Source organism: Rhinolophus sinicus, chromosome 14, assembly GCF_057876585.1.
Source record: "Rhinolophus sinicus isolate RSI-liver-muscle chromosome 14, RSI-T2T, whole genome shotgun sequence".
Lineage (NCBI taxonomy): Eukaryota > Metazoa > Chordata > Mammalia > Chiroptera > Rhinolophidae > Rhinolophus > Rhinolophus sinicus.
Genome location: NC_142514.1, coordinates 64,316,500 through 64,342,782, shown reverse-complemented (window position 1 = coordinate 64,342,782; position 26,283 = coordinate 64,316,500). Strand labels below are relative to the sequence as shown.

Here is a 26,283-nt window from a genome sequence, read left to right as displayed (position 1 = left end):
GAGACCCAAACTGGTTTCATGACTTCCTTCGGAATTGAAGATCTAAACTGGAACTTAAGTCTGTAGACTAGTCATCCACCAACACCATACTGTTACTTTCTTCATTCTTAGGTACACAAATTTTGATGGAAGAAGGGGTTGTTAGTAGGCATCAGACAATACATTTTCTGATTCTAATTTTGTCGTTAGAGTCCACAAAAAACTCAATACCTGTGAGGGCTGCATGAAAGAAATACAGAGCTAATATAATGCTTTTTATGTAGAAAAAATGTGCTGAGATTATAAGCACATACTCTTCTCTATGAGGGGCCCTGCTAGTTATTAGACTTTTAAGAAGAGCTTGCAAGTCAAATGTTTTGCAACACAAGTGTCATAGCAGGAGAATTCCTCTTATTTCTCATCCAACTTACTTTTTTTAAAAAACGAATAACTTAGAAGTTCAACCAAGATAGGTGATAGCCCTGTACTGATATTCATTTTACCATCTTTGATTTATTGCCAAGAGACTCATTCAAAAGAACAGAATATGTGAACAACGTTGCCAGGCAATTTACTGTGGGGAGAACAGACCAGTTGCCTTTCTATTCTCAAGCTTCCCATAACATAAGTGTGAGTAAAAGCATCTGTTGAGTAGACATTCCAAGCATATTCTTTTAATCACTGCCAGGTCTTCCTGAGGCAAAACTTTATTCTGAACTTTTGTTTTATGACTACCTGTATGATCCAAGGAAATGAGAGTCATGTAGTTGTTAGGGAAATGTCAGAGGCAGACATCCCTATTTAGATACTGAGCAGACCATTCAGTTATATCTTTCAGGAAACCTATATATTCAAATGTCAAGACTGTGAAATGGAGGACCTGTGGTGCCAAAATATACTATTGTCCAATCTGGAACCTCTAAAATAATGAAGTGTTTGTCTATATTCTAAATTTAACTGCCTGTATAAAATATGCCATGTTATTTTTTAATGCCTGGCATGTATTATAGTCCCAAATAATGTTTGTAGACTGAATGAATAAATTTATCTTATGACATTTCTATACTTTTTAAAGTGTTAATGAATGCAAGCTTTATACATAATTTACTTTAGTCACCAGTATTTATAGATAGTTTATCTTCAATTTTCAGAAACTTTAAATTAATAAAGCTAATTAGGCACAGTCTTAGTTTCAAAGACTCTGCTCTAGTAAATTTGATACTGCTATAGTAAATTTGTCTACATACAATATTAGTTTACCTCGCTTAATGAAAGAGAAACAGAATTAAAGAGCTTTTTTGTAAAATAAGTCATATATTCCAGAAAACCAATTATAATAAGCTATAATTTTTCCTGCCAAAATGTCTTCAGTCTTTGGTAAGCTCCAGTAACTTTCATTCCCAGCCTATCAAGAAAAGATTTATCACTCAGTACAAAGGGAAAAGGATGAATATCTCACTCCAGATGCCATCTCAGAGTGTCTCCCTGACATTGGATTTTGGATACATCCCAAATGCTATTCTCTTGTACTTTGGACTTAGGAACCAATCTCCAGAAACCACATATATATGCAAGGAACAATTTCTTCCCTTTTAGAAAACAGGATAAAACATTCTATTTATTCTAAGGATGATAACAGTCATTACCCTGGTATTAAAAGTAGGTTTAGGGCATATAATTTAGTAGCCACACTAAGTATGGCAGTTATATCTTGCGTTCATCAAACATAAAAGAACATTGAATAACGGTAAAAATTCCCTATGTTTTTCCAGAACTTCAGGCTTCAGTTAAAAAGGGAATCTTCCTTTGTTTTTTAATTCAGACATACTCTATCTTAGTGATTTCCAATCTTTTCAAGAATGAAGATCGTTTTTACATACCAGCAAGTGGTAGTTGTGCTTTTACGAGTATTTAGAATACTCTCAGCACCTATATATGTAATTCCACAGCCCTCAGTGGTCTGAGTCCCAGAGTTAGGGAAAAACTACAAAGCACAATCTGGATTTTCCAGAAGAAGACAGCTGCAGTGGCATTTTGCAACAGGGTATTTATTAGGAAGCAGCATTCGTGGAAAGAGGAAGAGGAAGCAGGATTGGGTAGAGGGAGAAGTCAAACTGACACAGGCCCCACTAATTCTCAACCATCCCTATAGGGAGCTCTGAATCCTTTATATCCCATCAGGATGAACTGAGTGCCCGGGGCTTTTGTACTTTAACTCAAGTAGTCATGGCATATGGGCCACCCTGAGAAGAGTGCCTTTGATCAAGAAGGCCCTCTGAAACTTGGAAGTTGAAGCTATGACAACTTCTTCCTTGAAGGAGGATCTGGGTGACCACCTTGGTGTTCACCAATTTGCTCTTTGTGTCACTTGGACTCACTTCTTCATAACCTTTTACGGAGATGCTCCTCTAAGATTCTGGTGGATTTTCTTCCTGAGGGAAAACTCAGGGGTTAGTGGTACAAATTATAGCCCCCAACTGTGCAGTTAGTTTTAGGCCCATAAATGGCATCAGTCTTCCCCCTCTTCCTGGCGATCACGGTGAATTAACTGTGACTCCCTTTTTCCTGCCTGCTGGTGCCTGGACACAGGGAACTGGAAGTGCTTGGGGCAGCCTTAGGACTCTGACTGTGTCACCTGGTAAAAATGTGTCCTCTTTAGGGACCAGGGCCTACATTCTGCAGAGGTCATATTTTGTGGGAATGTGACCTCCACACAGACATTAAATAGGATTAATTCTGCATCTACCCCTTAGTTCTAAAACCAATGAATACTTTCTGTTCGAAACACAGTACCATGTAAATGTCTTTGATTCAGTGTATACACTTTTTTCATCCTATAGAATGGTGCCCTATCATTAAGTATCACCTTCTAGCTGGCACTTTAATGACACCATCCCAGTGCTCTGTCAGGTTGGAAGCTTCTTGTTGTCATGTGGTCTAACTATTAGATTGCACAGACATAGGCCCTCTTTCACATCCTATTTGCTGCAAAATGGGTTCCTTGGTCTGACACAATGATTGTGGGATCCTATATGGTAGATTAAACACTTTGTAAGCCCTCAGATATTGCTGCTAATTGAGGCCTGAGTGTAGTAAAACAACCCATTCCCAGAGTATATGCTGTATCTGTTAGAATAAATCCTTCCAGAATAAAATAGAATAAAATAGCCCTTCCAGAGTGAACTTGCCCACAAGTGGCTAGTTGGTCTTCTGGAAGAATGGCATCATATCACAGGCTTAATGTTATTTTCTGTTGTTTGCAGTTTAAATATTCAGTGACAACATAGTTAATTTGGCCTTGTTGAATGGGAACCCATGATGTCAGACCCATTCATACCTTCCATCTCTCCCACCATGTCCCTTCCATCCCTATGCCCATCATCCAGCACTGAGGTGACTGATGAGCAGTACTTGTTGATGACAACTTTCTGAGTCATTCTGTATCCTTCCAAGTACTCTCATTATTTACCATTTCTGGTAGATGTTAACATTTGAAACAAAGATCTTTGAATTTTGGGTCTAATATACCCATCCATATGCCTCTTTCTCAAACCCTGTTCCCAGTCTGATAATCTTCTCCCTTTCAGGTACCTAACCAACCAGTTGGGTCACTCACAAATGCCCGTAAATCTGTATATATTCTAACCCTGAGTCACTTTTCCTTCCCACAAAATGGATAATCTAGAGCAGTACCAAGAACTCCGACCATTATATAGACGTTCCCTTGCCATGCCTTCTAAGGCACTCCTGAGTGAGGCTATAGTCAGCTTCAGTTTGCACCTACATACTAAGTGACTTAGTTCAGCCTGCTATAATGAACTACCATAGATTGGGTGGTTTACACAACAAACATTTCTCATACTTTTGGAGGCAGGAAGTCCAAGACCAAGGCCCCAATAAATGCAGTGTCTGGGAAGGGCTCTCTTCCTGGTTTGCACATGGCTGCTTTCTCACTAACATAGTGGAGGGGAAAAAAAGGCTAGCTCTCTTTCTCTTCTGATAAGGACACTAACCCCATGATGGGTGCTCCACCCTCATCACCTAATTACTTCTCAGACGCCCCATGTCCAAATATCATCACATTAGGGCTTCTACATATGAATTTTGAGGGGACACACATATTCAACACACCTAGTACTAAGCCTACCCATCCAAGTTTGGGCTTTTCTGTTTCTCCATCAGCTGATCATGGGGACCCCCCTGGAAGCCAAAGCTGTCAGCTGAAAAAGATATATTGCTTGGGAAACTGCTGTTCATTCAGTTTGTCTATGCCTCTGTGCTACTTATGTTCCATCCCAGATGGCACTGGAACTGTTTGACCTTATGTCTGATACAACTCAGCTTGTGACAGATAGATTCATATGACTTTATTTGGTGTCCCATCGTTAGGTGTTCCGTCTCTAGTAGAGACTGGTAGCACACTGTAATTTGTTTTTCAAAACACATATAATTCTCTGCCACAGATGGCATGGCCTTGTACCAGAATCCTAGGAGCCTATGTTGTGTTCTTCCTATTGAGACTTGCCGTAAGACCTATGTGGCTTCCTTTCTCACCATTGGTGATTCTAATACCATAGGGTCTGCTGGTTCATATGACCCAAGGCCAGAACTGTTTACCTCACAGCTTGGACCTACTGCAGGAGTTTGTAAAAATCCCTTGAGGTCCTTGTCAGGGTGTTAAATCCTGTATCTTGGAAAAGTGCTCCCAAATATATAAACTCTTACCTAATTGTTGTTATGTTTATATTTTTATATAATGTCATGGCTTCCTTGGAAGTACCTGTAGAATCAGGTCAAACGCCTACTCTTCCAGCTCTTACCAATACATATTAGCTAGATGTTTCACTCCTTTAGGGAATAGTCCCTTTCTCTTATATTAGGCTCAGCAGGTTCCCCAGTGGGATATGCTGTAACTTACTCCTGGCTCTTGGCATAATGGCCAGAAGAGGACGTATGGACAAACCCATTGGGAAACATGTTTTCTTAGAGGGGAGAGGTCAAACAAAGGGAGAGCAATAACATATAATAAGGAGGGATAGTTCATTTCTTTAAGCACCTAGAGTTCAAAGACTTTGATGGTTCAAAATCTTTAGGGACCTCTATCCAGATGCCTCCATCACAAGTGTCAGGGCTCTGCATTTTTTTCCTCAACCAAAGTCCTGACCTTGACATAACAGACTTACTTGGTTAAGACTTTAACCTTATGTGGTCACTCTATTAAATTCTGGCCTTTTGCTCAGTTTTCTCTGCCCTTGCACTGGAGAAGATGAGCCTAAACTACCCATAGGGAGTTCTGGAGCTTATATGGCCCATCAGAGTAGTCCCATATTAGGCAAAAGTGGCCAGGCCTCTGCACTCTCGCTGCAATAACATCCTTCTGAACAACCAATGGGCCAATGAAGAAATGAAAGGAAAAATCAAAAGCTGCATTGAGACACATGAAAATGGAAATACAACATAACAAAACCTATGTGATACAGCAAAAGCAGTTCTAAGGGAAGTTCATAGTAATACAGGCCTACCTCAAGAAACAAGAACTATCTCAAACAATCTAACTTTACACATAGAGAATCTAGAAAAGGAAGAACAAACAAAGCCAAAAGTTAGTAGACAGAATGAAATAATAAAGGACAGAGAAGAAATAGAGACTAAAAAGACAATAGAAAATATCAATGAAACTAAGAAGTAGTTCTAAGGAAAGATAAATATAATTGATAAACCTTTATCTAGACTCACTAAGAAAGAAAAAAAAAACAGGGCTCAACTACCTAACATCAGAAATTAAAGAGGAGATGTTACAACTGATACTGATACCACAGAAATACAAAGGATCGTAAGAGACCATTGAACAATTATGGGTCAATAAATTGTGAAACCTAGAAGAAAATGGTTAAATTCCTAGAAACATACCATCTTCCAAGATCAAGTCATGAAGAAATAGAAAATATGAATAGATTAATTATTAGTAAGGTGATTGAATCAGTAATCAAAAATCAAAAAGTCCAGGGCCAGACGGCTTCACTGGTGACTCATACCATTCAAAGATTAGATACCTATTCTTCTCAAACTCTTCCAGAAAACTGAAGCAGAGAGAAAACTTCCAAACTTATTTTACAAAGCTATCATTATCCTGATACTAAAAACAGATAAGGACACCACAAAAAAAGAAAATTACAGACCAATATTCCTGATGAACAAAGAAGCAAAAATTCTCAACAAGGTATTAGCAAACCAAATTCAACATAACGTTAAAAGGATCATACACCATAATCAAGTGGGATTTATTCCAGGGATGCAAGGATGATTTAACATTTGTAAATCAATCGTTATACACCACATTAACAAAATGAAGAATAAAAATCATATGATCTTCCTAAGAGATGCAGAAAAAGCATTTGACAAAACAACATTCATTTGTGATAAAAACTCTCAGAAAAATGGGTATAGAGGGAATGGACATCCTAGTCAGAGCAGTCAGGCAAGAAAAAGAAATAAAAGCCATCCATATTAGAAAGAAAGAAGAAGTAGAACTGTCTCTATTTGTAAGTGACATGGTTTTATAGATAAAAAATCCTAAAAAACAAAGAACCTGTTGGAACTAATAAATTCAGTAAAGCTGTAGGGTATAAAATCAATATACAAAAATTGGTTGCATTTGTATACACTAACAATGAACTATCATAAAGAGAAATTTAAAAAATAATCCCATTTATAATTATATCAAAAATAATTTTAAAAAACTAAGAATAAATTTAACCAAGAAGGTGAAAGGTCCATACACTGAAAACTATAAAACATTGATGAAAAAAATTGAAGACACAATAAATGGAGAGATCTTCAATGCTCATGGATTGGAAGAATTATTGTTAAAATGTCCCCGAAGCAATCTACAAATTCAGTGCAATCCCTGTCAAAATTCTAATGGCATGTTTCACAGAAAAAGAATAAAGAATTCTAAAATTTGGAACCACAAATGAGTCTGAATAGTCAAAGCAATCTAGAAAACAAGAACAGCGGTAGAGGTACTACATTCCCTGATTTCAAACTTCACTACAAAGCTATAGTAATCAAAACAGTATGGTGTTGGCATAAAAACAGAACATAAACCAATGGAACAGAATAGAGAGCTCAGAAATAAACCCACATAATTAATATATGATAAAGGAGGCAAGACTATACAATGAGGAGAGAACACCATCAAAAAATGATAGTGGGAAAACTAAACAGTCACATGCAAAACAATGAAATTAGACAATTATCTTATATACGAAGAGCAATTCAAAATGGATTAAAGACTTGAATGTATGACATGAAACCATAAAATCCTAGAAGAACACATAGGTGTTACCCACCTTAACATGTGCCTTGGAAATGATTTCTTGGATCTGACTCCAAAAGCAAAGGCAACAAAAACAAAAATACACAAGTTGGACTACATCAAACTAAAAAGTTTCTGCACTGCAAAGGAAGCCATCAACAAAATGAAAAAGCAGCCTACTGGGTGGGGAAAAATATTTACAAATCATATATCTGATAAGGGAGTAATATACAAAATATATAAAGAACTCATATAGCTTAATAGCAAAAAAAAACAATCCAATAAAAAAAAAATGGGCAGATGATCTGAATAGACATTTTTCCAAAGAAGACATACAGATGGCTAACAGGCACATAAAAAGATGGTCAACATCACTAATCATCAGGGAAATTCAAATTAAAACCACAATGAAACATCACCTCATACAAATTGGCATGGCTATTATCCAAAATAGAAGAAATAAAAAATGTTGGCAAGAATGTGGAAAAAAGGGAACCCTCATGCACTGTTGGTAGGAATGTAAATTGGTACAGCCATTATGGAAAACAGTATGGAGAGTCCTCAAAAACTTAAAAATAGAACTACCATATGATTCGGCAATTCCGCTTCTGGGTATTTATTGAAAAAAACAAATAAACAAACACTAATTCAATAAGTTGTATGCACCCCTAAGTTCACTGCAACATTATTTATAATAGCCAAGATTGAAGCAAGCATCCACTGGTGGATGAATTGATAAAGAAAGATGTGAGATACACACACATACACACACACACACACACACACACACACACACAGGAATATTATTCAGCCATAAAAAGAATGACATCTTGCCATTTGCAACAACTTGGATGGACCTTGAGGATATTAGGGTAAGTAAAATATGTCAGACAGAGAAAGACAAATATTGTATAATTTCACTTATGTGTAGAATCTAAAAAAAAAAAACCAAAATCATAATCATAGATACAGAGAACAGATTGGTGGTTGCTAGAGGGGAGGGGGTTTCAGGGAGGGGGTTTCGGGGAGGGCAGATTGGGTGAAGAGGGTCAAGAAGTACAAACTTCCCATTATAAACTAAAGGTCATGAGGATGTTTTGTACAACATGGGATTGTAGTCTATAATATTGTATTGCATATTTGAAAGTAGCTAAGAGAGTAAATCTTAGTTCTCATCACAAAAAATAATTTTGTAACTGTATGGTGAGGGATGGTAGCTAGACTTATTCTGGTGATCATTTTACAGTGTATACAAATATTGAGCCATTATGTTGTACACCTGAAACTAACATAATGTTGTATGTCAATTATGCTTCAATTAAAAAAAAGAAGTTATGAATACTGCAGTCTTTATAAGATCTACTGGATTGTAAATTCCACAAAGACAGTGACTGTGTTTGGATTTGGAACTCAGTGCCTCCCAACATGGGGCTGTAACATGTTAGACATTCACACATATGTGTTTATTGACTGAATAGATTAATTCTGATGTAAGTAGTAGGCTGGACACATATCCTAGGAGGAATTTTTCTCTAAGGTAAAATTTAGGTTAGTTAGAATGATACATAATGATTATAGATGATTTCAAACCATGATGCCAAATGCAATATATGTGTGTTTTCTGTTATTTTTTCCTAAAAGGGACCTGTTGGTTTACCTGGAGAAGTTGGGATGATTGGAAGCATTGGTGAAAAGGTAATTTGTTTCATGATTTTATTCAGTTGTGAAACTTCTAAACTATACTCAAAGGATAAGTATTTATATTATATTTTGTATTAATTAGAAATCACTCATAATTTCAAGCACATTACCTATACTAAGTCTCTTAAATATATTGAAATATAGCTAATGGCATATGTATTTCTAATTTTTAAAGGGCAGAGTACTTTTTGGTTGTAATGATATGGTTAAAGAGAAGAAACGAAACTGGTGGTCTAGGTTTATGACGAGAAAATATTTAAATCTATTTTATGAGAGCAAACCTCCTAAAAGAAGCAGCTTTGAAAGAGGAGAATAAGGTATCATTTTACTAAATCCAAGTCTCAGTCACAGTCTTTTTTTTCTAGTATGGAATGTAGTATGTAGTTATTCATGGATATTTTGGCTATTGTGATGGCAATTGCAATTTGCTTAAAGAGATCTTAGAAGTCATTACCTCGGGAGTGGCTTCTACATAATTGAGTTTCAAATTTAGGATAATTTTTAAAAATAAAAGTAACTATTTACTTGAAACCAACAAGGGCATTTTTTAATTTTAATTTTTGAATGGAATCTTATAATCAACTAGTAGGTAATAAACTACTGGATTTTTGACTGAAACATGACTTGGTGAACATAAATTATAAGCCTGATAGTCTAGTACAATTACTACACAAGGCTACTTTTGGGAATAATTAAGTAGAACCAGGACTAGAAGTAAATTAAATAATATTCTAGTTATTATTTGAAATTTTTAATTTAAATCAAACTCAACATATCTGAAATTAAGTTTAGCATTTTCCCACACTCAAACTGATCTCTTCCCAATTGTTTCATTTCTATTAGAGTGCCTTGCACCTACCAATATTTTTCCAATCTTCCAGAATAGAGTGAACCCATCTTAGAGTTTTCCTTTTCCTGCATCCTCTATGTCTAATCTTTTAGCAAGTCTTAGAGTTGTTTCTTCACAATTCATCTTTTCTAATAGTAAATCTAACGCCACCTCGTCAGACATACTCTTAGGAATTTATCTTAAATTTATCCTCTATCATATTTACCCTACCCTTCCCCATTCTATCCTCTAATCCATCCTACGTACTGTAAGCAAAAGACTAATGTTGATGGTTCATGATGAAACATTTTGAAAAACCTCCATTGACTCCCTGTTGTTGACCCTGTGAACTCCTCTACTTTGCTGTCAAGGAACTACATAATTTTGGCTTAACAAGTTTATCCAACAAATTCTCTAATATTCTCCAATATAAACCTTTCTCACTCCTCTGTGTCATATATACTTGTTTCTATCCTGTTACTGTTTTCTCAGTTTAGAGAATCCTCTCCCCTTCCCTCTATGAATTTTAAGCCAAACTGTAGGACTCAACTAAATTCCCATGTCCCCCAAAGTTTTCCCACATTTCTCAGGACTTCCCTAGTTTCTTCCCTTCCTGAACTTAAAATAAGTACCACACAACTTAAAATTTTATTGTCCTGTAATTCATTTATCTTTGTTAACATCATGTCTCCAATTAAGGGTAGACTCTGAGTCAAATTTCTGTTACAGCTCACCTAACTCTCAGTACATTGTTGATTTTGTTATTAACAGTATAACAAACACAATCTGAGCTCAGTTTAAACAATTTAAATAGTTTTATAATTTTTCATTCTGACTTAGTTACTTCTATGCTAGGTCAAATCTTCTACACTAAGATTTTGACAATCCTGTGAATTTCAATGTGAATCATTTCAGTCCTTTTAATCTACTAGGGATTTGGAATTTGATTATCTTGATCCTCCAAAATTATTTCTGTGAATAAAATTTTGTTCAATGGTTATAAAGATTAGTTAATTTTTACAATATGCTTTGATACTTTTAACGGTTTCATATTTTATGTCACAAAATTGTAAGCATTTCCACTTACAAAACTTCAATGTACAGTGCATGCTTAACTTTAAATCCTGTTTAGTCATAATTTCTATTTTCTTTATTTTAGTAAGAATTTTAATATTTTATCCCTTGAAAAATGTCATAAGAAGATTTTTATTGTATTAATAGTCTAGCAACTTTAGGGTAAGAATGCGAAATTTGTAAATTTTGAAATTATTGGTAATTAGAATAAAGTCTTCATGTATGATTCTGACACAATTTTTCTGTCTAGGCTTAGCTCAATCATGACTAATTAACATGCATCAGTTTCTCTTCTTTCTTTGCTTTAAAAGGGAGAGCGTGGAAGTCCAGGTCCAGTTGGTCCCCAGGGGGAAAAAGGTGCTATGGTAAGAGCTCAGCGATTTGAAAGATAAGTTTCCAAAGAACATAACAAATTTAAGGCATTCCAGAGGTGGAATTGCCTTGAATCAAATTTAAGTAAGTGAAAATACTATTTTTATAGTAAATTTCCTTTAGAATGTTCTTCCCCTTTAAACAATTTACCTTTTAGAATGCTGTATGTCATAAAAAGTTTTCGAATCAGATGCCTTAGTGAGATGTTTCTACATGTGATAGGAACTAGAATGAATGATTGTTATCATTAGAAGGTTTTGTTTTCAGAAAATATATTGTGATGAATCTGGTGGCACATAACACTGTCTATAAATTCATTTTACCTAAGTTAATCTTTAGTTTTGACTTCCAGAAAAGCAGTATAAGGGTTTTTGGCTTTTTGGGGAAGTGGGCATGGCCGCTTTTTGGAGGGGCATGTCTTTTGTTTGTTTGTTTTTAGCTATGCCCAGTTGTCAGCCAGGAAATTTAATATACCCACAGGCTAATCAATTTCAGGGATTATTACCTTCTAAAACATTCCCAGAATCAGTGTTGATACCATAAAGGGCGATGTCTTTCTAATTTTCACAGGCTAGTTTATTTGTACACATTCACATTCCTTCCTTACAAAATTCCATGACCTCTGAAAATGATAGGGTTTCATAAACTATATAACACAAACTACAGAAGATATGTGAATATTCACTTCTTAATAGGTTATAATATGTGATTCTGGTTAGTAAGTTTCTTTTCTAGGCAAAGACTTTCTAATAAAAGGATATGTAGCTTCTATATAATCATTTTTTTTTATTTCTATTGTCTATCTGTGGAACAGTTCTTGTGGCCTCTTGGATAGGAGGGAGAGATCTTATCAAATCATCACTTTTTATTATTTATAATTTACCGGTTTTTCTTCAATAAAAATAATGAGGTCTGATGGACAGTTTGTATGTCTTTCATATTTTTATTCAAATTATAGGGATATCCAGGTCCTCCTGGGACTCCAGGCCCCGTGGGTCCACTGGGATTACCTGTAAGTATAGAAAAGACTTTAAATCCTCTTCTAGAATGTCTATTTAAATTTAAATCCGTCACTTTGGTTATGCTATTTTTTTTTAATGCAATGTAAGTAATGTGTGAACTGATAGAGGCTGCTTCTCTCCCCCATCAACGTAAAACACTCCAGAATAAGTCATGGTATCTTGAACTTCCTCACCTCTGCTTGTTATATTATTTATGGCTCACTTCAAATAGTACAACCAGCTTCAATTCTGCAGCCTAAAACAAGCAAACAAAAAAACATTTAAAATTTATTTTGAGTGACCACATATAAGAACGTTCACAGGATCAGTAATCAATATTAGAAGTTAGATCAATTGGATAAACAAATCACCAGCATATGTTCCAACATAGTTTTCTTAGGAGTTTGAAAATATTTTCAACCAGATACAATTCATAGAAAATATACCTTTGTTTAGAGAAAAAAAAATGAAATCTTATCTCTTAAGGAATAAAGTTTGCTTATCAAAATTTGACAGTTACTGTGAACTTAAATATGAAAAAGATTAGCCTTTATAATCCCCTAAGCAGAACTATTCTTATCAGAAATGGTTTATGCTGTTTCGTGAAGTTTCTGTTTTGAATATAAGCTTGATTTTCAGTATATTGTTGACTTCTAAAATTAGGAAGACTGATCTAGGCCACAGTTACCAGTCTTTTTACTCACATAAGATAATAAATCAAGGTCCTGTAAAGGTTCACAGTTTTTAATCTACTTAATGTTATATAGGTAAATGAATTCTGTTTTTTAATTAAGTCTTTAGTGAAGACTATAGGCATAAAAATAATTCATTATAATTGACTTAATAAATAGCATCTTAATCTTCATTACAGGCTATTTTTGGTGGCATATTAATTTGGAACATTTTGTAACTTTTTTCATGGTAACAGAAAGAAATCGATTTTTATGTGATGTGGTTATCATAAATGTCTAGAATAATGGGAAGGAAATCTTGGAGTGATAGCCATTGCTTCTTTGATGAGTCAGGACGATTGGACTGGTCAGACTGGTGAGCAGGTATCTCCCTCCACCATCCGTCCGTGTATGTTTCTCTAGAAAACTGCCTGGCTGGCAAATATTCAAAGCTTCCCATTCTTTGTTCACTGTGTAAACACCCAGAAATGAAACTTGTCCAATAGTATGATACATCAAAAGCAGAATATTGGGAGAGGGCAATATAGTATATGTTTAATATTAAAGCATATTTTTAAGGAAACTAATCAATTTTATACTGACTTCCTTCCCAATTACATGTCATAAGAAAGGTTATAACTAATATTCTGATAACATTCCTATAAATTCTATTTTTAAATTTTCAACATGTAGGGTCACGTGGGGGCCAGAGGACCACCTGGGAGTCAAGGTCCCAAAGGACAAAGAGTAAGTTATCTAATGAAGGAAGTACCTTAACCTCAAAAATTGACATCATATAATGATAAGTGGTCAGCAAAAATAACTTCGTATCTTCTGTATTGTGCTTAGATATTGTTGGATTTTGTCCTTGTTTTCTTTATATTAGATAAACTACCTAGAATATCTAAAATATGACATAATCATTTATATAATTTATTTTATTTTATCTTTTATGTTAGTTTCAGTTATACAAAACAACATAATGGTTAGACATTTACACCCCTCACAAAGTGAGAACCCCACCAAGTCTACTACCCCTCTGACATCGTATATAATAGCTGTTACAATACCATTGACTATATTCCCTATGCTGTATTCCATATCTCGTGACTATATCTATATTATATGTATATAATATATACATATATGTATATATTTAATTATAGTTGACATTCAATATGATTCTACTTCAGCTTCAGGTGTACAGTGCAGTGGTCAGGCATCTACACAGTGTATGAAGTGATCATTTGTTTTTTAAAAAATCATACACTTGTGTTTTATTTTTTACAAATTTCACTAATTCATACAGAATTCTTCTTTCTTATTCCCAATTTCCAGTTTCATTCTTTGGGGGAAAAACTATAAATGTGAAGATGTTTAAATAAATTATTTTTCTACTCACAAGAAACTCATAGCAAAGAATAGTAACATGACAAAATAAGAGCAATGGGAAATGGAATGAAGATACACAGGATGGATAAGAGTTTATTAATCGTAGATCAGAGGTGATATAATCATCATTATATAAGAATGAGTCATACAGAATTAAATGAAAAATCTCCCTCTCTGTCTTTTAAATGTTAGATCTTTTTTTTTTCTTTAAAGAAATAAGAACCACAATTTATTGCATGCCTGTCACATGCTTGGCACTTTTACATATATTATCTTAATACTTAAAACCACCCTTAGAAGGAGAGGCAGTATCTCAGATATTATAGATGAAGAAAACGGGGCTCAGAGTGTTCTAGTATATGGCCTATAGACACACAGAGCAAAGGCACAACCAGGATTCGGACCTTAGTGTGTCTAGCTCCAAAGCCTATGCTTATTCGATACAACATGGAATAGTAAAGCATATCTTTTCCTTGATTAATTTGAATATGTGGGTTTTATGAATTCTCTTTTCCCCTTGGCTTTATCTTGACTTTTACAGGTAGTAAATAAAATACTTAAAAATTCTAAGACTGTGGCCTCCAACTGACAAAGGTTAAAAGCAAAACAAAAACTGCCGTCTTCCTGTTGGCAAATCGGAGAAAAGTGTTACAAATATTCATTTTGAAATAACGGCTCTAATTTCATGTCCTGTGTTTTAGGTGAAGATTGAAGAAAGAGAAAATTCGTCTTTATTATTTTTTCTTTTCTGAAAAATTGTGTTCCTTACTGGGTGATAGATTTAAAGTCTGTAAATAATCCTGATGGCCACATCTGTTTTAGCCCAAATGAGATTTAAAATAATAAAAATTAAAAATAACGGTAGATGAGCTATACTCAAACTGTCATTAGTAGTCTGTGTTCTGCCAGTGTTCAGTACTTGGTCAGGTCAAATGTGTTTATTCACCCTTGTATTAGTCATAGTGGGAAAGTTCAACCAGTTTTGTGACACGTGAAAAAAGAAATACTCATGCTTTTTAAGTAATTGAGATCTTATTGATTATCCGGGCAGAAGCCATGCACCCAAGCAAGGTCCGCTCCTGAATAACTTGTGCTTTCTCCCAAGTCAAATAGGATATTCATAAGGGCTGTGATTTTCTAACCTCCATGGGATCTCTGGGTAAATGATTACTCTTTCCTGATTTGCCACTTTGTCCTCAATTCTCACCTCTTCAAGGATCTATCTTCCTCTCATCCTCCAAATGTATTTTCCTGATTCTCTCTCAAAATGACTTGTCATGGTTGTTTCAAGTTCAGCCAGTACTTTGTAAACAAGGAAGCTTTGTTTAGAAATAAGGGCTTGGTTTAGAACAAAACCATTGGGAATGAAAAAAAGAACCAAAGACCAGAATATTTGAGAAAGAATATAGTATTAGGAACTTCCATTTTAGTTGTAATCTAGTATCTTCCCATTTCTACTCTCTCATCAATCGTTTTACACCACGTATATGACCTCAATATCCTAGATCAATCCTTTCTTATGTGTTTCACTTGCAAAAAAATGAGGATATACATCCAGCCCACTGAGATAAATGAAAACAGTATCTGGCTGGGAGTTCCTGCGCCCCATCCCTTCCCTGCCACCCAAAAAGGTGAGGAGGTCCATATTTCTAATATACCTATAACCCCTTGGTGATCCTGGAGACAAAGCTTACCCTAGGCATTTACACTGAGACCACACAACTATCATTATGGACTCATGCTTATCCATCCTCACTGTCCTGCCTGTGATTTATACTGTTAGCGAATGGCCATGTCTCATCATGAATGGTAGGACTGCTTACTCCCCAAGGAGTCTGCCTGCCCATCTGCTTCTTCCCTGCCCATCCATCTGATTCTATCTAACGTTTATTGATTTCCTACTTTGTCACACAGTCTTCTAGTACCATGGAAGATTCAAGGTTAATGATCCCTCAGAACTAGATCACATAATGACTTACCATCTAGTGGCTTTTGAAATGTCCTGCAATATTGACACTTTTCCAGAGAATAGGGAAAACTTAGGCAAGCAATCCTGCCTGTCCTCTCTGGAAACAACCAGAACAACTTAGTGTTATGAAAACTTTTCTAACCCACTTTGTGAAGATTGTGTAATCCTGTCTCATTTTGGCTGAAAAAGATAACAGGATTGGCTGAAAACATTTTTCTTACGATTTGAGATTCTTAGGTGGGAAACTTGGCCAAAATTTAAGTATTATTATTCATTCTCTAAGCTTTGTTTCCACCTATGAAGTTTAGCTGAGGAATAGTTCTTTAAGTGAAGTAAAATAATTGAATATACCGAAGTCAATTATCATAATGTGTACATTCATATCCCTCATATGGAAAATATAGGCTAGCAGATTCTCTACTGCAGTACCAGAAAGATAGTGGCTTCGTCTTTTAAGTCTCCAGAAATAAGTACCACTTTAGCTGTCATCCCTCATGTGCACATGTAACTCCTTGGGGCTGTGTAACTGATCCCTTGGTGTCTCTCCCATACACACTTCTTGTCCAGCTGCCCTGGCAGGAGAGAGAACACACAGAGCAAAGTTAACCTCATCTCCTTTCTTGCCCATGGATCAGACCTTTGATCACGAGACAACTTTAGATTTCGTGCCCTTTCTCTAGATGCGTTTTATAGAGGCATGTAAATGAGTAATTTTTTTTATTCCGACTATGCTACTTAAGAATTAAGTGGGGAGAAAAGATTGAAATAACTATATTAGAAATACATAATATTTTAAGATTTTCTATGCAAGATATAGAACGGATAGGACTATAATAATTCGAAACTTTTGTTCATTTCAAGGAAATGCATATCATATTGGGAAAGCAACCATCATGTTTGTATTTAGATTCAATGTCAGTGATACCTGGAGCGCTCGACGTTTTAGACCTGCTTCTGTGATTTCTTCTCTTGAAAAACAATTTGTAAAAAGAATAGAATAAAAAGATTTTTTCTACAAAATCAATGAAAATATTAGTTTTTGTTTAAGGGAACATTTTGTTCCAGCAGTATCAATCAAGAGCCAGAAAAGACAGCTAGGCATAATTAGTTAGGCATCTGAGTGATTTAATATTCATGAGGGGTTAAGCAAAAACAGATATGTTTAAAAGGAAATATAAATATACTGAATCTAAATTAGACACATGTGAATAAGGGCTAGTTCTTTTGTTCATAGATACTTTAGCTTATTAAAATTGACTACAACATTTATAAAATGGCTTTGGAATTTTCATAAAAGTATTCCTAAATAAACTAGTATGCAGTTGATGTTAATGTTTTAGTTAATCATAGTTCTTTTTCTTTTAATTGTAACCTTTATATGAAGTAGTGGCTCTGTCTTCTATCATCTAATGCATTTAGGATATATTGATTATTCAGGAATTTGGTTAACTCTTTACGATCATTGTCTACAATTCAAGTACTTGTTACTTTACAAAACATGCTTAATTTATGTAGCTGAGCTATCAAACTTTATTCCAACTTTTAAAAGCTGCTAATAGACACTCATTGTAGCCAACTTTAACTTTTCTAGAGGATAGAGAAGAGATTAGATTTGTTATTTAGCCAGGATATATTCTCCAAGAGCTGTATAGATAATCAGATATTTTAAAGCAGACATTAGAAAAATAGCTTTATACCCAATTAGGTGCCTATTACAATACTATTTGTCTCACTCTCTTAGAGCTTGTCCTAAAGCTTATTTTGTCTCAGGAATCAAAGAAGACAATTACCTAACCCATGGATAACTTCTACAACCAGTGTCGAAGTGAAACTTACACATGTTGATAAAGCTAAGCTTTTAGTTAATTAACTCACCCTTAACAGAAGCTAAAGAGTACTAAACTTTCCTAGACTTTTAACTAGGAACCGTAAGCTTTATTGCCTTTAATTAATGTAACTACTAATTGCTATACTTAGACCTTCCCTGTGTAGTCGTGGCTTAGTAAATGAAATAATAAATGTGCAAGTATTTTTTAAAGTATTTTTAATGAAACAACATTGTAAAACAAATGATTATCATTACTATATGTGCCACTTAATTTTGGAGGGAGTTCCTTTCAATTATAATACCAATCAGCACTCTACTTGTAAATGTTTAACATTCATTTTGTAAACCGCTTCTAAACTTCAGGTCCTCTATTTCAGCCTGAGTTTACTTGCTAACAGCATTAACCTTTATTTTTTTTTAACATTTGAAAAAGAAATTATAAACGCAATAAAACACAATTATTCAAAGATATTTAAGCATCATGTGAATCAGGCCACTCACTTAAATCTGTAGACTTCAGTGTCTTCATTTTAAGTGGGTTTGGACTAATTCATCCTTGACAATAGGTATGCTGAGGCAGAAACTGGCAGTTAATTATGAGACTTTCCTCCTGAGCTGGATGCAGCCTTTCCCACATATATATCTATTCAGCCACTTAATCGGACTTTATCCAAGAAATGAGACTTATTTACCATCTTTGGACCAATCTTTTAAAAAAAAATTCTAAATTTATAGCTCTGTATCTGGTGGGATATGGGGAGAAGGCTTGTGAAACTTTATTCTTATGGCTGCTACCATTTAAACCTAGGCAGAATGACTTCTAACTCTCTAGCACTAGCCTCATAGAGATCTGCGAGGCTCATTGTGGTTGTATGCCTACTATCAAGTTCATTATCTTCTCCCCATCCCCCGTTTTCCATGCCAAACAAACTTACATTTCCAATTTGGTTTTATATTAGCACTGTCATCATTCTACCAGTTACTTACTAACAAAATATCCAAGAAAGACAGGAATTTCAGATTACAAAGGAGCCAAGTGCCTAATCATGGACACATTTTCAGTCTAGATTTTACATATTTTCTGTGGTATTTTAGAATATTAACCACTTATTCCTTTCCATACTTTCTCAGCCACATTGTGTTATTACTCCAGGAAATTTTGCAAAGTGTTTTCTTACAAGGCAGAAAAAGGAAAATAGACATAGAACTGCCAGACAAAAGAATGCATGCTGCTGAATTTTTAACATGAAGGTGATTACTAGATAAAGGTCCTGAGAGATCTTTGCACTTAAAACTTCAGAGTCATCCTCTAATCGTTGTTTGTTTCTTTGTTTGTTGAACTGAATTTACTCGGGTAACATTGGTTAATAACATTATATAAATTTCAAGTGCACAACGTTATAATACGACATATTGTGTGCTCCACACCCCAGTCTGGTCACCTTCCATCTCATTGTTCTTTCTTTCATCATCGGTTACTTAATTGTCCAACATTCCAAGCGTGTTACACCTCTGGAGCTTTGCAGCTGCTATTTCTTCTGCCAGAATTAATCTTCCCCAAGTTATTTGCACAGCCTGCTGTCTCACCTCTTTTAGGTGTCTACCCACTAGTCACTTCAGAGACTTCTCAAACCAGTCTATAAAATAGGGCTCCCCATGTGGATTCTCTCTAGTCCCTTAACCTCCTCCATTGCATTTAAGTACCTACTGTCATTTTATACTTTAATTTCATATATTTATTTACTTGTCTTTGAATCAGGGATTTGTCTCTTCTCCCTACCATATTCTCTGGGCCTAAAATGGTACCTGGCTTGTAATAGGCACTCAGTAAATGTTTGTTGAATGAATAATATTCTTTGAAAAATCACTGATCTATTAAACATAGTCCATCCTCTTTAACTCGACATTCGAGGTCCTGCCCAATAAAACTGTAACTTAGTTTTGCAGTCATTAATGGGAAAATAGGACAGAAAAAAAAATTGGGGACAGATCATGGAGTACAGTGGAGCTATAGATCCTCATGGAATGTGAGTCTTCTCTCCACTCCCATGAATGCACCCAAGAGGATCAGGGAATATAGCTACTGTAAGAGAGTAGAGTTCCATTATAGGAAGCAGTTTTTAATTATATAAAGCTCAACTAAGCTGATGGGGTACAAGAGAAGGTGCTAAAGCCTAGGGGGCTCCTTCAAAGCAGCATGTTGCGTTGGGAGATTTGCATCATTGTTTTGTGTAGAAATCGTCAGTGCCCCCTCATTGATTATTTTGCTGTTTTGGGGGGATTATTATTTTTAATTTTTTATTAGATTATTGATTTAAATATAAACTCCAGGCCTTCACCTTTCAAGACCCAATCTTTCCACAATTATTTCTTGGTACAGAAATACTGCTTTCAAATTATATTTTTCATTCTTGGGTATTTTCTTTCCTACCTCTCTGCGCTTATCTCACATAGCCTTCTATCTAGAGATCTGTGCATGATCTCCAACTGCCAAAATGGTATTTTCATTCCCCTTATGCACATGTGAAAGCACTCCTCCTGCTTTGAATGTTTTTAGCCCTTAACATGCCTTATCTCTTCCTATATTATAGTCACTTGAATAATTTACCTTCTCATTCTCTATGCTTCATAATGGGGAAACTTTCTCACAATTGTGTATCCCCATAACACGTAATGCAAAGCCTTTTCCACAGATGTTCAGTTATAGTTGTAGAATTGAATACATTGCTTTGAACATGCCTTTAGGATCTTGCAAGGACAGTTATAATTTAGGCAGGGAGACATGCTGTCATTTAATTAGAGAATGACTTTTGCAACTGATGCTTCCTCACAACTAATTACTAAATGAATTTTGAGAGCAACTTAGCCCAGAAGTTTTAAACTTACATGAGTATTCCCAGCAGCATTTTCTACCCCTTTTCTGTGTCCCTGCCAGCCATCTTCTGGTCAGTATTCTCAGGCAGATGCACAGCAGGTACAATGCAATCAGCACTCACTTTCTAATAAAGTGGAAAGCGTGCTATTCCAAAAAATATTACACCTAAGAGTGTTTGGACAAACAAACCAGCCGCTTTTAAGTTAATTTAGAGTTGTTTTTAGAATAAATGCTGGATGGATGCTGAGTAAATGAAAAGGTGAACAAAATACTCAACTGCCATACCTAGCTTTTAGCCACCTCGACAACTGAATCAGCCGTTTTTGTGCTGAACTGGTTTACTATCATTTGGCATTCAATCTTGAAAACACTGACTTGATTCTCTCATGCAGATTGGCTCATCCACACACCCAGCTGTATTCTTTTCTGTGGTCATGGCACAGAAACAAGCAGGAAGTTTGTCAGATAAAGAAGAGTGTCTTCATTTGTAAAGATGCACAACAGGAAAACAGGAAGCTTTCAAATTAACAAGATATTTTTTTCCATCTGTAGGGACCAAGAGGGACAGATGGCCTCTCAGGAGAACAAGGTATACACGGTGCCAAGGTAATCACTGATTTTCTCATTTCATATACAGTTACGTTTTTTTGAGCCTGTATATCCTGCCTGTCTAAAAACTAATATAATACATTTCCTTACAAAAGTATGGTTCTAAATTGTCTCTTAGTCTAAATATAAAACATACATAAAGTTTTTACTACACATACAGAAATCTTTTCTTTTTAATATTGAACTATATACTTGATGTCTAATTTTTTGTATGTGAGTGTATATACATACTCATGCATAAGACTATAATTCACATTCTTATTAATTCACCTGGCATTGATATTTTGTTAGGGTGAAAAAGGAGATCAAGGAAAAAGAGGGCCTTATGGTCTTACTGTGAGTAGTAAAACATTTCATATAAAAGATAAAAATTTTAAATCTTTTATTTATTTATTTATTTTGGTATATGATTAATATTTGGGGAGGAAGCTACTTGACCCAAGCGTTTTCTTTCCTATGTAGGGTAAAACTGGAAACCCTGGAGACAGAGGAGTTCAAGGGAAACCAGTAAGTAATTAAAAATAAGCTACAAACAAATTTTATCCACTTTATTCTCTGACACAACTATTGTTTAGTCTTCACCTTTTCCAGCTTCTTGTCCAGTTTTGTTTTATCGCAACTTGAGTGTTTTTAGACCCTTGGAGTGTGGAGCTATGCTTTCCCATGGCGCTGCTCTAGAGTTTTTAATATTATATAATACTAGGTATTTTTCTACTATCAAAAGTCTTTTCAGAAGAATACTGATAGGCAATAAGTTGTGCATTTATCATCATACAATGTCAAAACAAAAGAAAAATATTAAAACAAAGAAAAACTACACATACTCAGTACACAAATGTACACAGACACACACATATGATATTAAATATATATATGTATATATATTATAATTTTGAGCACATAAGCTTAAATGTATGAGTATTATTAATTACTTTAGACATTATATCATTAGTTTATAATAGTTGTTGAGGTTTACTTAGCTCTATACCTACATTGTCTCATTATTCTTGATTGAACTGAAATTGATTTTTGAGATCTTAAGGAAGCTAGTATCAATCGATCTAAGAAGTCCAGTCTTCCCAAGGATTCATTTGATCCTGCACAGTAATCTCCGTGTCTCTAGTCATTTATGCACTGTCAACAAGCAGGCAGTGCCATCTAATAGGAAGATAAATTTGAGGTCAGATCGACTTTTGTTCCAGTGCATGCTCGTATTAGCTGTATAGTCTTGGTTTAATTGGTTAGCTTTGTGGGTCATGTTTTCCTCATCTATAAAATAAAGAGACATCTTTAAATTGTCACAATTCTAAAGCTAGATATTAAATGAAAATTGGAAAAAAAGAAAATTGGTAACATGTATAGTACTTTTCCAGAACACCAGGAAAAGGATATTTGCCTATGGGCCAGCATTCTTTCCACACATATCTCTGACTCAAAGGGAGAATCAACAGGAAAGGCCATGATCCATTGTGTTATGAAGGTGATAAAGCCTGCATAATATTTTTAGTTTTCTAAGTCTTGTAAAAACTATAACAGTTCATACATTATTTTTATCTAGACATTCTTTCAGTTGGTGAGATGGAGGGTTAAATCTCCAACTATGATTTTGTATTTCTCTATTTCTCTCTTTTATTGTCAAATTTTGCTTTATGTATTTTGAAATTCTGTTTTTAAAGTATTCACATTTATGATTATTATGTCTTCCTGATAAACTGATCTTTTTATCATAACAAAATGTTCCTGTATATCTCTGGTAATACATTTTTATTCCTGGTAATACTGTTTGTTTTGGAATCCTCTTTATTTGATATGTCTCTCCCGTCTTCTGATGCCTGCTGTTTGCATAGCATATCTTTTCCATTTAGTTACTTTCAACCCATCTGAGCTTTCAGATTTAAACTGAGTGTCTTATATCTGGGTCTTGCTTTTTTATTTATTCTGATAATCTCTGCCTTTTAATTAGTGTTTGTCACATTTCCATTTAATGTAATTATTGGTGTGGTTGCTTTTAGGTCTACCATTTTATGATTGTTTTTCTTTTGTGGTTGTGGTGGGGGGTTTTTTCAGTGCCTTCTTTTGGCATTGAACAATTTTGAGAACTCCATTTTTATTTAACTATTGGATTTTTAGCTATATTTCTCATTATTGTTTTTAAGTAGTTATTCTAAGTCAAGAGTCAGCAAACTTTTTCTGATAAATGCCACCAAATAAATATAAGCATTGTTGGTTTTATGTTCGCAGTCACAACTACTCAGCTCTGTCATCGTAGTGTAAAAGGAGCCTTAGACAGTATGTAAAGCAATGAGCATGGCTTTATTCCAATTAAATTTTATTTACAAAAACAGATGATGGTCCAGATTTATCTGTAGTTTGCCATTTCCTGGCTTAAAGATCACAGTATACATTCTAACTTTCAATAGTCTTCTTAGAGCTAATATATGTGTACAGATGATCAACTTACAATGGGGCTATGGCCTGATTAACAAACCCATTTTAAGTTGAAAATATCATAAGTTGAAAATACACCAAACTTACCTAATGTGATAGCTTATCCTAGCTTACCTTACATTAGCCTACAGTTAGGGAGTATCATCCAACACAGTGAATATACTGTAGAGTATTGGTTTTTTACTGTCATGATCGCATGGCTGACTTGGAGCCGTGGCTCACTTCTGCTGCCCAGCATCGTGAAAGAGTATCATATCACATATCACTAACCAGGGAAAAAAATCAAAATTCAAAATTTTAGGTACCATTTCTACTGAATTCATATTGCTTTCACACCATCATAAAATTGAAAATCGTAAGTTGAACCATCGTAAGTCAGGGACCATGTGCAATACTTAACATAATTGTGAGAAACTTGCAACCATATAGACCATTTACCAACATCCTGTATTTTGTGCTATAATTATTTTATGTATTATATCTATATATGTTATCAACCTCACACTGCAAAGTTAAAATTTTGCTTTAATATAAATAAAATATTTATGCTTTACTTCAAGTGAAATATACATTTTAGAGATAGTCAGGAGAAAGTAGTGTTGTTGTTTTTTCTAATTTATCCATGCATTTACTTTCTGGTGCTCTTCATTCCTTTCTGTGGATCTGCATTTCCAAATGGTGTCATTTCCCTAGAGTCTGTAGAACTTCCTTTAGATTTCTTATAGTCAAGTTCTAGTGATTGATTAATTCTCTTAGTTTTTTGTTGATGAGAATGTCTTTAATTCACCTTTATTCTTGAAGGATATTTTCATTGGATATAGAATTCTGGGTTGGTAGAGTTTTATTAGTTTTTATTCACCACTGCAATATTGATATGTCATTTTCTTTTGGCCTCTATTATTTCTGATGAGAAGTCCACACTTTTCATCATTATTCCCCTGCATATAATGTATCATTTTTGTCTGGGTTCTTTCAAGAGCCTCTCTTTATTTTTGGTTTTCGGTAGTTTGACTATGATGTGTCTAGATGGATTTTCTTCACATTTATCCAGCTTGAGGTTTGCTGAGTTTCTTGTGTGTGTAAATTTGTGTTTTCGGTAAATTTGGTAATTTTTCAACTTTGTCTTTTCAAATATTTTTTCTACCCCCACCTCTCTCTCCTTTCCTTCTGAGATTCCAATTACATATAAGTTAAACATTTGATATCATCCCTAGGTCCCCAAGGCTCTATACATTCATATTTCAACCTTTCGCTTTCTTTTTTTAGTTGGATAACTCCACTCTATATTTACTCACTTGTTAAGCCCATTCAGTGAAATTTTATTTATGATATTGCATTTGTAAGTTTTATTTCAGATATTTAGTTTTCAGGTCTCTAATTTCCATTATTTTTGCAGATGAAATTTCTCTTCTGAGATTCCCTATTTATTTATTCATCATAAGCATATTTAAATTGACATTATTGAGCATATTTATAACAGCTACTTTAAAATCCTTGTGTGATAAATCCAACATCTGAGTAATCTTGAGTTTGGTTTCCATTAATTGCCATTTCTTATGAATATGGGAAAATTTTCTGTCCAGTAATTTTGAATTCTATCTTGGACATTTTGAATGATGCATTGTGGAGACTCCAAATTCTGTTATATTTCTTAGAACAGTATTCCTTTTCTATTTTTATTTTATTTTTAAATTTGGCACTCAGTTAATTTAGCTGGGTTCAAAATCCAAGTTCTGTAGTCTCTGTGGTAGGAAATGTCTGCTGAAATCTCTGTTTGGTTTTTTCAGTGTTGGCTGGGCTGCTTGCAGTCTGCCACACCATATATATTTCAAATGTCAACAAGAGATTTAAGCAAAATTTATACCCAGAATTTAATGCTTCCCCTCTCTGGCTCTTTCTTCCATCACTTTCCAACAGCTCTGGTCACTCCAAATTTTGCCCTCTGCTTCTCTATGTGAGTAAGAGTACAGGTTTCTAGCCTATTTATTTTTAACCATCCTATATGACTTACCCTCTGGCTAAAAGACATTAACAAAATTAGAAACTCACCTAGTGATGTTCCCTTTCTTCTATGTGTAGATCCTTCTACTCTAGGTTTTGCCTACTTTTGATCATTTTCCAATGTCTTCAGCTTTTTAAAAAAACTTTTACCTTGGGTTTATATTTATCTGTATATAGGTTGGTTTGATAGGAGCAACTTGGCCATTATGGAAGTGC

The 26,283-nt window shown here is 34.7% G+C and overlaps 1 protein-coding gene across 11 annotated transcripts in view; it reads left to right on the top strand.

The window, feature by feature from the left end:
- COL24A1 (collagen type XXIV alpha 1 chain) overlaps nucleotides 1-26,283 on the top strand; it is a 310,376-nt gene that overhangs the window by 168,444 nt on the left and 115,649 nt on the right. For all 11 annotated transcript variants that reach the window (XM_088791263.1, XM_088791262.1, XM_074335082.2 and 8 more), the window contains 7 exons: nucleotides 8,939-8,992; nucleotides 11,213-11,266; nucleotides 12,232-12,285; nucleotides 13,639-13,692; nucleotides 21,562-21,615; nucleotides 21,910-21,954; nucleotides 22,081-22,125. In XM_088791263.1, the coding sequence (XP_088647389.1) occupies nucleotides 8,939-8,992; nucleotides 11,213-11,266; nucleotides 12,232-12,285; nucleotides 13,639-13,692; nucleotides 21,562-21,615; nucleotides 21,910-21,954; nucleotides 22,081-22,125 (360 nt within the window). The remainder of the gene's footprint in view (nucleotides 1-8,938; nucleotides 8,993-11,212; nucleotides 11,267-12,231; nucleotides 12,286-13,638; nucleotides 13,693-21,561; nucleotides 21,616-21,909; nucleotides 21,955-22,080; nucleotides 22,126-26,283) is intronic.